General features: G+C 34.8%; 1 protein-coding gene across 3 annotated transcripts in view; it reads left to right on the forward strand.

The window, feature by feature from the left end:
• The window catches only part of LOC117172191 (peripheral plasma membrane protein CASK), a 638,537-nt gene that overhangs the window by 547,985 nt on the left and 77,207 nt on the right, over positions 1-13,345 (forward strand). For all 3 annotated transcript variants that reach the window (XM_033360031.1, XM_033360028.1, XM_033360030.1), the window contains one exon: positions 11,959-12,150. In XM_033360031.1, the coding sequence (XP_033215922.1) occupies positions 11,959-12,150 (192 nt within the window). The remainder of the gene's footprint in view (positions 1-11,958; positions 12,151-13,345) is intronic.

Raw genomic sequence — 13,345 nt, forward strand, 5'->3', positions numbered from 1 at the left:
ATTTGCAAATTTATCTCTTTTGTTGAAATGCAACTATTTTGTTGAAAATTCGTTTTTTTTTGTTTTTGTTAAGAATTAGTTTTTAACTATCATTGCAAACGAATTTCCGAAACAGATTCATTTTCAAACAAACAGTAGCATCTATATCTATATTTTTTATTTTTTAGTCGAGAAAGAAAAAAAATTAAGAAACTATTTAATTTTTAAGCCAAAAAAAATAATTTTCTAAATAACAGTTACATTTTTAAACCGAAAGTAAGAGTGTTTCCAAGAAAACTGAATTTCAGTTTGATAGTTCGATTTTCAAGCAAAACAGATTAATTCTCAATGCAGCAGTTGCATCTCGAAAAAACATGAAGTTTCTACCAAAAAAGATGAATTATTACGCCAAAAGACAAATTTTAAATAAAAGTGGAATTTTTATGCCAAACCAAAAATTCAGTCAAGAAAAAATGTAAAAAAGTTAATTTTTAACCGGTGAGATAATTTTTCATTTAATTTATTCAAATTTTGTTTTTGTTAAAAATGAAACTGCTTGGTTGATTTTTGAACCACATTGTTAAATTTTGAACTACTTTCTTAAGAACTAATTTTTTAAGTATAATAGTTATCATTTTAATTAAGAATTGATCTCTTTGTTTGAAAATTCGCTTATTTTGTTGCTATTGCTATATATTTTTATTTGAAAGACTAGGAATTTGAAGCGTTTCTTATTGAGATTGATATGTCACCTACAATTACCTTATTTACAGTTTAGTACATCTTAGGTAGGGGATAGGCACCTTTATACGGATGTAACCCTACGAGTGATGTACGATATGTTATTCAAAATCAGTATATTACGAAACAATAGGGCCCTCTATAGTGAATATTGTTTGATAATAATGATTTTCACTTTCCGAACATTCTTCTGTTCTGTTTTCTTCATTTACAAATTTATCGAATGCCAGCCTTGTTTTACTCTTTGATTTTTCGGGTGGTAAATTTTGTTGTGCTTATTTCACTTCTTTATTTATGCTTAGTGTTTAGATTTTTTATGATTTTTAGTGCAGGATGATTTACAAGTATAGAATTTCGCGGCGTAATTGCAGTTCATTGAAATTTCACGGATTTTGTTGTTTTAGATGAAAACATACGATTGGCGTTAGAGTCATATGTTTTGGGTTGTAATTGGTAATTTCTTATGGCGTGAAATTTTCAAGGTTTTTTGGTGTCAGAGTTTTGTATATAAATATATGTCTACAGTACGGTTAGAGAATAAATTGTGCGTTAATCAGGAGCCATTTGTGGAACTAGCGATTTATCAGTGTTTTTGGCGTTTATAATTAATAATCTTGCAGTAGCTGACACCTTTCGGTAAAGTGCTATCTATTGATTACTTTCCAAACGGCATTATAGGCTCATAATAGGGTGGTTTCTACTTAAATGAATTTATTCCTCTATTTTCGTGGAAAATCACTCTATTTACACGGTTTTAAGAGCATTTTGAGCTTTGATCTCTGCAATATAATACAAATATATACCGAAATATAAATACGTTAGCGTGTAATAACATAAATTTCAATGAAATATTTTTGTTAATTGAGTATGCATTCAGTGACTAAGATGACCAATGAGTTCAAGTAACCTAAGTAAACAATACTTTTTACTTTATGTTTATGAAGTTCGAAAATTGTAGGCTCAAAAGATTCAATGAAGGGTTCTTATTGAAGGGGAGGTTAAACAGCGTCAAAGTAGGGTCTTGTGTTATAAAAGTGTAGGGTCTAAAGATTCAAAGTAGCTTCAGAGAAATGTTACAGCCTCAAAGTAGACTCTAATGTTTTATCATCTAGGAGTTAAAGGTTTAAAGCAGGGGCTATAAGTTTATATAGCGTCAAATCAGGTTCTAATAAGGAGCTGCAACTTCAAAGTAGGGTCTAAATTTCGACTCGGGATAGTTTTCAATTAACTTATGACGTTGAGTGCTTAACAGCTTAAATGTTTTCTCAGTAAACGTGCTCTACAGATTTGAATCCGAAGTAAATCAGAATTTGGAATCGGACTCGAATTTGTTCAGCAAATATAAGACAGATGTTTGGAATATAGGAGCTTTTAGCAAAGTTTGCTCTCCAAATGACTTAGGACAGTTAATATTTAGTTTTCAGTTATAGCCCTAACAGACCACTTATACCTCGTTGCCTCGAATGTCGGGCCGTATATTCAGAACTAGGCAAATCCGTAAATCGAGTTACCCCTCTCGAATCTGATTTAATGAACCTGTCGCCATAACAATCGTAAATACTCGGATAATTCAGAGTTCGTTTCCGGAAAATGTGCGAAAGAAAAGAAAAGTATTAGGCAAATGAAGCGTAGTGTCAAGAAATCTTGGCATTTGGCATTTAACATTTTTATAAATTATTTTTTCAATTACGGCTGAAGCAAATTAAACTTGAAATATAAGGTTGATTGCACGAAAATTTACAGAAAATGGCTATTAGTCAAAATGTTCAATTATAATTTTTTTGATAATTTCGAACGTGCAGATCAATAATTTAAAACAATTATTAGAAAAAGATCCGTTTTTGCTCAAACAATTGCCAAACTTTTATTTCTACATGTATTTTAATTTAAAAAATTCATCAGTTATTGAAATGTTATCCTTCTCAAAAACTTTTTCTTAGATTTTGCTAGATATCTCACATTTCGTAGGCAAGACTCGCAGAAACGAAATTTGGATTTGCTTGCCGGTTGTGTTACCATCCCCTGAATATTTAATCGACGAAACTTATATTTCCTAGCAATAAAAATTACGGGAGTTTTTAAAATTATATAAGTGGAGCTGGAAGTCAATTTGCATTCAATGTGAGAAACTTAGTCTAGAAGGGAAAGTGATTAAATCCATTTTAATGGTTCTTGAACATCTCTTAAATATTAGGCAAGTAAATCGACATTTCCAATAAACCAAAAGCACTGAAGATTTTTTCATCATACAACTGGGGTAGGAAATTACTTAAAAATAAGGTCAGGTAACGTCCTCTACCCAGAAAAGCATTTTAATTTACTTCAAGGGTTTTTTCGTTATGCATAAAGAGTCATGTATCAGGAAAAGTCTTATAATTTATTTAAAGGGTTGTTTCAATGTCCCTTAAAGATTAGGTAATGTAATTAACATTTCTAAAAAACGAAAAAAGCCGGAGATTTCTTATGTAACTTTTAAGATAGAAAATCAGTTTCAAATAAGTACAAGAAGCATTCTCTAACAAAAGAGGGTCTTAATTTATTTTAAGGGTTGTTTTAATGTCTCTTGAAGTTTATGCAAGGAAATCGACATTTCCAAAAAACTAAAACTACGGAAGAGTTTTTAATAATGACCTAAGGTGGAAAATCTTTTTCAACTCAGTTTTTGGGGTGCCCTCTATAAATAAAAGGGTTTTAATTGATTTCCTGTATTGTTTCACCATCCCTTAAAGAGCCAAGCAAGCAAACCAACGTGTTCAAAAACAAACAGCCAAGAATCTAAAGTCACTGGAGATGTTTTGATTACATTTTTGGGGTGTAACATAAGTTTCAAATAGGTCCAGGAAGAGTATGTGACCAAGGAAAGGATTTCTATGTATTTTAAGGGTTGTTTAAAAAAATATTGATTGAAATATTGATTGAATAAACGGTTGAAGTCGGATGATTTTTGAATAAATTTGAGGAACATCTTGTTGCAGAGAAAGTGTTTTAAATTTTCTCAAGAGTAGTTTCATCATCCCTTCAAGATTCTAGGATGGAAATCTACATTTACAAAAAACTAAAAGAACAGGAAATTTTTTTTTAGGCTAGTGGGGTGAGAAATTACTTCAAAATAAATTCAGGAAGCGTCGACTACAAGAACAAATATTTTAATTTATTTTGAGTGTTATTTTATCATCCCTTAAAGATCGAGCTAAGAAAATCGAAGTTTTTAAGAATTGAAAAAACAAAACAAAAATTCATTTACCTTCTTAGTGTTGCAAACACTTGAAAATAAGCGCTTGGAGCGTACCCTAATATGAAAAGTATTTTATTTTAATTTAGATGATGTTTCAATATCCATTAAAAATTCAATTAAGGAAATAAACATTTCCAAAAAACAAAAGCCACAGGACAATTTTTGACCAAGTTATTGGGAGGGGAGAGCAATCACTTTAAGATAAGTGAAGGAGGCATCCCTGCCAGAAAAAAATTTTTAATTAATTGTACTGGTTGTTTTAAATATCCCTTAAAAATTCAACTAAGAAAGTCGAGATTTTTTAAAAACGAAAACCCAAAAAAAAATATATATATTTTTAAACACTTGAAAATAAGTGCAGGCAGCCACCCTATTAGGACAAGTATGTTAATTTACTTAAGGTATTGTTATTAAAATTCCTTAAAGATTCGAGTAAGGAAATGGAACGGTTTAATAATCAAAACCACGAAAGATTTTCTTAACAAAACTATTTATGCTCGAAAAAGGCTATAAAATAAGTGCATGAAAGGCTTCCCTACCAGAAGAATTGATTTAATTTATTTTCGAGGTCTTTTTTAACATTCTTGAAAGATTCAACTAAGGAAATAGAGATTTCCTGATAATAAAAACGATAGATTTTTTTTATTAGAGTAGGAAAAGTCGTTGAATTTATGTTGAAGGTAGTTTTTAAATTTTTAAAGGATGTTAAAACAACCCTTAAAATAAATGTAAAAACTTCCTGGTAGGGGACGCTTGCTTAACTTATTTGAATTGATGTGTCACCACAGTAATTAAATAAAAATATCTATCGTTGTTTTAGCTTTTTCACATTTCAACTTACTTGCTTGAATCTTTAACTAATGATGAAACATCCCATAAAATTAATGCAAACACTTACTTACCCAAAAGATGATACTAACATTAATTGGCAAGTGATTTGTAATCCCAATAGTCTAATAAAAAATATGCCATTGTTTTGGTTTTCTAGAAATGTCGATTCTCTTGCTTGAATGTTTAATATGAGGCATCTAGCCGAATCTATCAAAAAAATTTCGAGAAGGATAAAATTTTAATAATATAGCTATAATTTTCTATTAAAATACATGTAGCAATTTTAAGTTTGATAATTGTATTGGCAAATACATCAAACTCTCGTATTCAGTCCCCCGTTCTCGTTCTTCTTACAACTGCTGGCCCACGAAGTTTTCAGGGGGAAAGGCGAAATACAGTTACGACTCTCGCATCAAAAGGATCGGAGTATGCGAGTACTCATCCGTCGACTATATGGCGCAATATTATGCATTATACATTATAGTCATTATGAACTTTGACTAAAATTCTAAAAGTGTGGTCCTTTATGCTAGATTTTTCACGGAAAAACTCGTCAATCGACGCCAACTCAAAAATGTTTAAATCTATCTCGAGAATAATGCGAACCAAGATTCTAATGTCGTGAGGAATGAGGTACTTTTCGTTAGTGTTCATGGTCTGAAATAGTAAATTATGTTGGCATAAATCTTGCATTCAATTGCGCGTAGAGCTTCACAAAGGTGCGAGTATCAAGTCGCCTATTTACCATGATCTGCAACATCTCGTTTCACCTTTTACATCAAGTTGACATTTATCAACCGATCCTTCTTTTAATCCTGTGATTACATACTGTCAGATTCTGAAAGGACCCCGCAGCAAATGTACATGAAATGGCTTTCGGTCGATTTTAATCAAAACTTCGTAAAATTGTAGTTCTCAATGTCTCGATCAAAAGTGTTATGGGGCACAAAGTCCGAAGATGGACAGTCTTCAAGTTATAGAGGGTTAAACATCCAACCCTTTTAAGAAACACTACCAAATATCACGAAAACCAATAAAGACAAGATATAAAGAGGAAATCATTATAGAACCCATAAAGGCAAGAATCCTGGTCATCTCTTGCTTTCATTGGCTAGATAATAACTAAATCTCGGTCATGTCTTGCCTTCATCGGCCGGATATTGTCTAAGTCAAGCTCATTTCAAGCCTTCATTGGCTAGATATTGACAACATCCTGGAAAAATCTTGCCTTCACTGGCTAGATAATGAATAAATCTCGCTCATCTCTAGCCTTCATTGGCTAGATAATGACTAAATCGCACTCATGACTTGCCTTCATTGGCCGGATATTGCCTAAATCAATCTCATTTCATGCTTTCATTGGCTAGATATTGACAATATCCTGGACAAATCTTACCTTCATGGGCTAGATAATGACTAAATCGCACTCATTACTTGCCTTCATTGGCTGGCTGTTGACCAAGTCATTCTCATTTCTTGCCTTTCTGGGTTCTATATTGATTTTCTCTTTATATCTTGTCTTTAATAGCTGAATATTAGCAATAAATGACAAGTTCACATTGAATGACCTTGAAAAATGACCTGTGTCTTGAGGCTATGACTTTCTTTGCATTTCCCCGTTACAGTCCAATAACTTTCATAGAGAAAATTTTTTTCGCAGAGCTGCATTTTGCGAGATATTTGGTAATGATTGTTAAAAGGGTTGGTTGTTTAACCCTTTATAACTCGAAAACTGTCCATTTTCGGACTTTTTGCCCCATAACACTTTTGATCGAGACACTGAGAACTACAATTTTACGAAGTTTAATCGAAACCTCTGGAAATTTTTCTATGTACATTTACCGAAATTCTGGTGGTTCGGAAACCACCTTAAGCTGTAGGTCCACCCCATCGTGTACTTGACTGCAACCCAGTCCGTCAATGATGGGGTAAAAACCAGGCTGTGTCCAATATGTCTGGGCAAACTTCTGTCATCAGATCACTTGATTGCATTATAAAAATGCGTCCGTGACTGATGATATATACCGGGACAGCCCCATGCAAAATGATCAAATAAAAAATCCAATTCTAACCAAAAAAATGCCTTCGACATGTTGGGCAGTATAAGCCTGTGACAACATTTTAACACAGAAATGTTTTTTTATTGCCCAAAATGAACCTCACAAATGATCTGCGTGCACTAATAGCGCATCTCGAGAGCAAGATTTTGCCCACGTATGTGAACGCAGCACAAACTGCGTTAGAGGTGCAAACTCTTGTATACTGTGCAGCTGTGGCAACCGTTAGAACGTTGGGCCGGAAAACTAGGCCTGCAAATGCAGTTTTTGTCCCATCACGGGATCGAGATCCACCATGGAAGATCAGGTTGGATATGAATGTCAGCAAAGTAAGGTGCAAATTGGGTCGATTAACTCAATATAAAAAAGGAAATAGAACCAGAAAGCTGATGAACCATGTTACTAAAATCATCCACCCTCGGCACATCGAGACAGTCTCACCAGCAATAATGGATGAAATTTTAGCCAGACTGCATCGGTGCAAGAAAAGTAATGCACGCAGGCAACAATATCAAAACTTTGAGAGAGATTAAAGAAGGTTCTATCGTAAACTGAGAGTAAAGCCAAATAACCACCAAGGCACCGATGTCCCTCAATTGGAAGATATGACTAACTACTGATGGTGTGTTTGGGGAAAAATGAACAGATGCAATTTGGACACTGCGTTGTTCAAACTGGTGGAAGCAAGAGCAAGCAATAGCCCTGAAATGCATCTGACAAACATTACAGCTTTGGATGTTTCAGCGGTCTTGAAAAGGGCAAGTAATTGAAAAGCTTCAGGTTCAGACATGGTGCACAACTTCTGGTACAAGTACCTGACGAGTGTGCATCTTGCGTTGGCAAGGTGTTTTCAGAAGACCATTGAACACCCAGATCTGATGCCAGGTTTTATGTTCCAAGGTCATACGTATATGATACCAAAAAAACCAGACGCTCAAAATCCATCTGACTTTCGACCGATAGCCTGTCTTCCAAAAATTTATAAATGTCTTACAGCTATCATTGCAGATAAGGTATATTCTCATTGCGACGAGAATGACATTCTTACAGAAGAACAAAAAGGATGTTGTAAAAACTTACGAGGCTGTAAAACTCTAGTCACTATAGACGCTGTTGCCATGACTCAAGCTCATAAGCATCAAAGGAATTTACACATGGCATACATTCACTACGAGGAAGCGTTTCCTTCCGTGCCGCATGACTATTTGCTTGAAGTCTTAAAACTTTACAAAATCTGCCTACGCATTATTGACTTTCTAAGCCATGCGATGAGGCTCTGGGGTACAAGAATCAAGTATTTTGATCATGGACAACCAAGGATAACTGGATCAATACGCTTTACGACGGGTATATTTCAAGGAGTCTCCTTCAGCGCACTATGGTTCTGTTTAGCGTTGAATCCATTAAACTAACACTAAACAGCATGTGGCATGGTTTCAGAATTCATGATAATGAGGATGGTCATCAAGTGACCCATCTTCTTTACATGGATGATCTGAAGATGTACGCTAGTTCAAGCCAGAAACTGCAGTAAGTGATCGATGTCACAAAGAAGTTTTCCAATGATATCCACATGGAGTTCGGACTAGATAAATGTAGAACAGTGCATTCAATCAGAGGGGAATTAGGGACCGCAGAGTTAGAGAAAGAGTTCGAAAATGACATCGAGGCAATGGCTGCAGGCGAATCATATAAGTATCTGGGTACTCTTGAATCTAAGGGTATTCAACATACGATAGTTAAGACAAGCCTAACGACTGCCTTTACTACGAGACTCAGATTAATTATGAAGAGTCTTCTCAGCTCGATAAGAAAAATCAGGGCGATCAACACATATGCCATCCCTGTCCTCACGTACTCCTTCGGGCTTATAAAATGGTCTAACACCGACCTTGAAAAGGTAAACAGAATTATTCGCGTAGAAATGACGAAGCACCGAATGCACCACAGAAATTCAGCGATTGAAAGGGTAGTTCTACCACGACATTTAGGGGGTAGGGGCATTGTAGATGTCAAAAAACAGTGTGAGTCACAAGTTATACAGTTGCGAGACTATTTTAACAGCAAACGCAATGTTGCGCTTTACAGTACCATCTGTCAAGCCTTGAATATCAGGGCAGAAACCATAGAGGAATTAGAAATACAATGGAGGCAAAAAGCCATCCATGGCGAGCACCCCAACACGTTAGATTAAAATGAAGTGGATAGTGAGGCATCTAATATTTGGCTGAAAAAGGGTGTTCTGTATCCAGAGGCGAAAGGATTCGTCATTTCAATACAGGACAAGGTTTTCAGCACCAGGAATTATCGCAAACACGTGTTACATTAAGACGTAGTTGACCGGTGCCGATTATGTGGAGATACTAACGAATCCATCGAGCACATTATTGATGGCTGTCGCGTAATGGCTCAGAGAGAATATACGCACAGACATAATGATGTAGCGGGCATTATACATCAGCAACTTGCCCTAAACCCAGGACTGTTAAAAGAATGGATGCCCTTCTATAGATACATTCCAATGCCCGTTTTAGAAAGCGAAGATTACATCTTATATTCGGATGTTACTATCCAAACGGATCATTACATCCGGGCCAATCGACCTGACATTGTGATGCGAGAAAAAAATGGTGGAAGAGTTAAGGCATGAAGTAAAGACCATATTGAGGAATGTGAATCATGCATCTATTCATCCCATTATGATTTCGGCTACAGGCAATGTGCACTCAAGATGCACTGAACATCTTGAACATTTAGGAGTCAGTAGGGTATTGGCTGCAGCTCAGAAAGCGTTTTTATTAAACACCTGTCACATTGTATGAAACTTTCTTGATTATCAGGAAGCGAGCGACTAAAAACCCGTGGAGTGGCAGATGGTAGGTCTAAGAAAGCATCCAGAGGTGACTGTTGTCACCTCCAACGCTCGTGACCGCTCGTAATTGTATGCCTACAACATTATCGCAGGAGATTTCAACCATCGTATTAAATTATTTAAAATAACTTATAACATTCTAATCTCATCAGTCACTTGACTTAGTCCGTGGCTATGTTGTAAAACCGGGTTTACCCGAGTAAAAGTTTAATAAAAACAAAATAATAATAATAATAAGTTGATTAGACACTCAATCAGTTAGACGCTTACTAGTTAGACGCTAGTTAGTTAAACGATTAATCAGTTGGTTACACGCTAGGACTTTACCACAGAGGTCCGAGGTTCGATCCCTGAGCCGACACCTCTGGAAATTTTTCTATGTACCTTTACCGAGGTTCTGGTGGTTCGAAACCCACCTTAAGCTGTAGGTCCTCCCATCGTGTACTTGACTGCAATTCAGTCCGGCAATGATAAGGTAAAAAGAAGCAAGGCTTTGTCCAATATGCCGGGGCACACTGCTTTCATTCGATCACTTGATTGCGTTATAAAAATGCGTCCGTGACTAACGATATGTACCGGGACAGCCCCGTGCCAAATAATGAAATGAAATCCAACTATAAAACAAAAAATACCTTCGACATGTTGGGTAGTAACTATCTTAAGCCTTTGTCAACATTTTAATTCTTTGTAATAATAATAATAATAATAATAATAATAATAATAATAATGATAATTATTTAAGCAGCCGACTAAAAACATGTGGAGTGGCAGATGGTAGCTCTAAAAATGCATCCAAAGGTCACTGTTGTCACCTCAAACACTCGCGGCTACTTGTAGTTGTATATCTACAACATCAGCACATTTATAAAAAAAATATGATTTTTTCGTAGATAAATTTTCGTAACTTCAGTTTTATTTTAATATGAACTTCGAAACATTTTTGAAAGTACGGAAATTTATGGTACGTTTATAACTTATCTTATAACTTATCTCTGTATAACTTATCTCTTATCTATAACTTTATCTCTGACGGCACTTTTTACTCCCTAGATAATGAAATGTACTTTTCACTTGATTCATACAACAGTTTTTACAACAAATTCTTCATTGCAGACGATTTTTTAAAACACGGACGATTTTAGCTCGCTAGGAAATTCTTAAATTTTTTGGAATTTCAAAAATTTTGAAATATAACTTTTTTTGAAATTTATGGCAATTCAGTGTATTTAAAATATCCAACATTTTTGAAAATGTTCGGTAAGTTTTCGTAATTTACGGTAAATTATGTGTAAACTATGATAATTCATCGGTAATTTGTAATAACTTATAGCTTTTAGTTAGTTCATTTTGTCAAGCAATCTACAATATCACAGCGATCAACTGATTGTTTGATAATTTTCATTATTCACCTCTGGCGTTACTTTTTATTTCCTATGTAATGAAAAGTGAAAAGACCTTTTCACCTGTTGCATTTGATATTTTTTATAATTTGTTGGTAACACAGACATCATTTTTGCTTAGGATGAATTTCTGAAACTTGATTTTAATTTCAATATGAATTTAGAAATTTAAAAAAAATAACAGAATTAATGGTGAATTTAGAAATTACTAGAATTCTTAACACTCGTACATTTTAAAAACTTATCGCGAATTTATGAATCAACAACAATTTAAAAAAATTTTGGAAATTTATTGAAATTTGGCATATAGAAAATATCCAATTTTTTGAATATTTTCAGTAATTTTAAGTAATTTTCTGTAATTAATGTCAAATAATGGTAATTTATTGATATTTTATGCTAAGGTATCGTTTCGAATTGATCCACTCTGTCAAACAATGTGTCAACGCGATCAACCTATCATCTAATAAATGTAATTATTCCACTTTTTACTTCCTAGGGACGGAAAAGTAGAATTTAATCCCTGCTTTATAGAGATCAGAAGAGCTAAAATCATTTATTTTTATTAATAAAAATAGAATGCTGTACACTTGAAAGCATAAAAATTCAATGAATGGCAATAGTCTGCTAAAAGCTGATATTTTGGAAAGTCACTGGCGCGTAGGAAACAGCGATACGGATCATTGAATCGTGAAAAATGACCCCTTCCTACTATCGATTATTCAGCGTATTTATATTGATATATTCGCATATAATGTAGGGCTAATCTCTGTTTTATACCAGTGAAAATACTAGATACTTGTATTTGTGTCTCAACTTATTTTTGGCCTTATTTTGTTACAGGCGCTACTTCAAGCGCATGACGTGGCTGGCCACGACGTGTATGGAGAAGAAGCAACGAGGGTCACTCCACCTCCTCTTCTACCGTACCTGAACGGCAGTGATGACCTCGAAGGGCAAAACGGTGACCTAGACCTCGAAAATGTCACCCGTGTCAGGCTAGTTCAGTTCCAGAAGAATACGGACGAGCCCATGGTAAATACCATCATCACCTTTATTTCACCTTATCTTTTTCTATATGAAACATGTTCTTAATATAAAACTTTAAGGGTATAAATACATCTGCTTTCTAGTATTTACTCTTTCGTTACAGTATTATGTGATGTCATTCCCATCACATGCAATACCATGAAATCCTTTGCAATCTCATACTATAATTTGCAATGCCATTTTAGACAATGCAATGCAATCGAATGGAACCCTCTGCAATATCATGCAAACCTTAGCAATATCATGCAATCCTTTGTAATCCCTTGCATCACCATTTAATCTTTTACAATACATTCCAATCCAATAAAACCCCATGCAATTCTTTGCAATAGCATGCAATCATTTGCAATCCCATGTAAATATTAGCAATATCATGCAATCCTTTGTAATAACATGCAATCCTGTGCAACACCATGCAATCTTATGCAATGTAATGCAATTCCAAAAAATCCTTTGCTTTACCATGCATTCCTTAGAAACACTATAAAATCCTTTGCAATCCTTTGCAATGTAGTGCAATCCTTTGCAATTTCATGCAATTCTATGTAATATCATGCAATCCTTTGTAATTCTTTACGATACCTTCGATTATTTGCAATATCATGCATTCCTTTACAATACTATGCAATCCTTTGCGATACCTCGTAATCCCCGCTTACGAAAACATAGGAAATTCACTTTCAATCTTCAATGATTATCCTAGAATAAATATTTTATAATTTTTCGCGATTCTGGAAAAATCATAAGAAAATAAGTATAGAAATAAAGAGACCCGTGTGGAAAAATGGAGGGGCCCCCGTCATATCCACATGGATTGTCTGCATGCCTTGTGGTATCCATGAGGGCGATCCAGACGTGGCTTCTTATGGAAACGAGACGCTAATCCATAGGGGCCCAACATGGGCTTCCCTCATGGATCCCTCATGGTTGCCAACATGAAAGCCCTCTTGGTTTTTTTTGCCAATGCCACTATTTTGTACTGGGCTGTCAGTGTCGGGCCAGAACTGGATATCGCTACTAGCACAGTACTGTTCCAATAGAAAATTCACCATGGGCGACAGTACTGCGGCAGTGCTAACTAGTACCGTACTGATATACTCAAGCCATATGACAAAAAAGTTATTTAAAAAAATAAATATTAATTGATTGTGAGTATTTTGTCTGCAGATATTAATGTCCT

The sequence above is a fragment of the Belonocnema kinseyi genome, chromosome 4, assembly GCF_010883055.1.
Source record: "Belonocnema kinseyi isolate 2016_QV_RU_SX_M_011 chromosome 4, B_treatae_v1, whole genome shotgun sequence".
NCBI lineage: Eukaryota > Metazoa > Arthropoda > Insecta > Hymenoptera > Cynipidae > Belonocnema > Belonocnema kinseyi.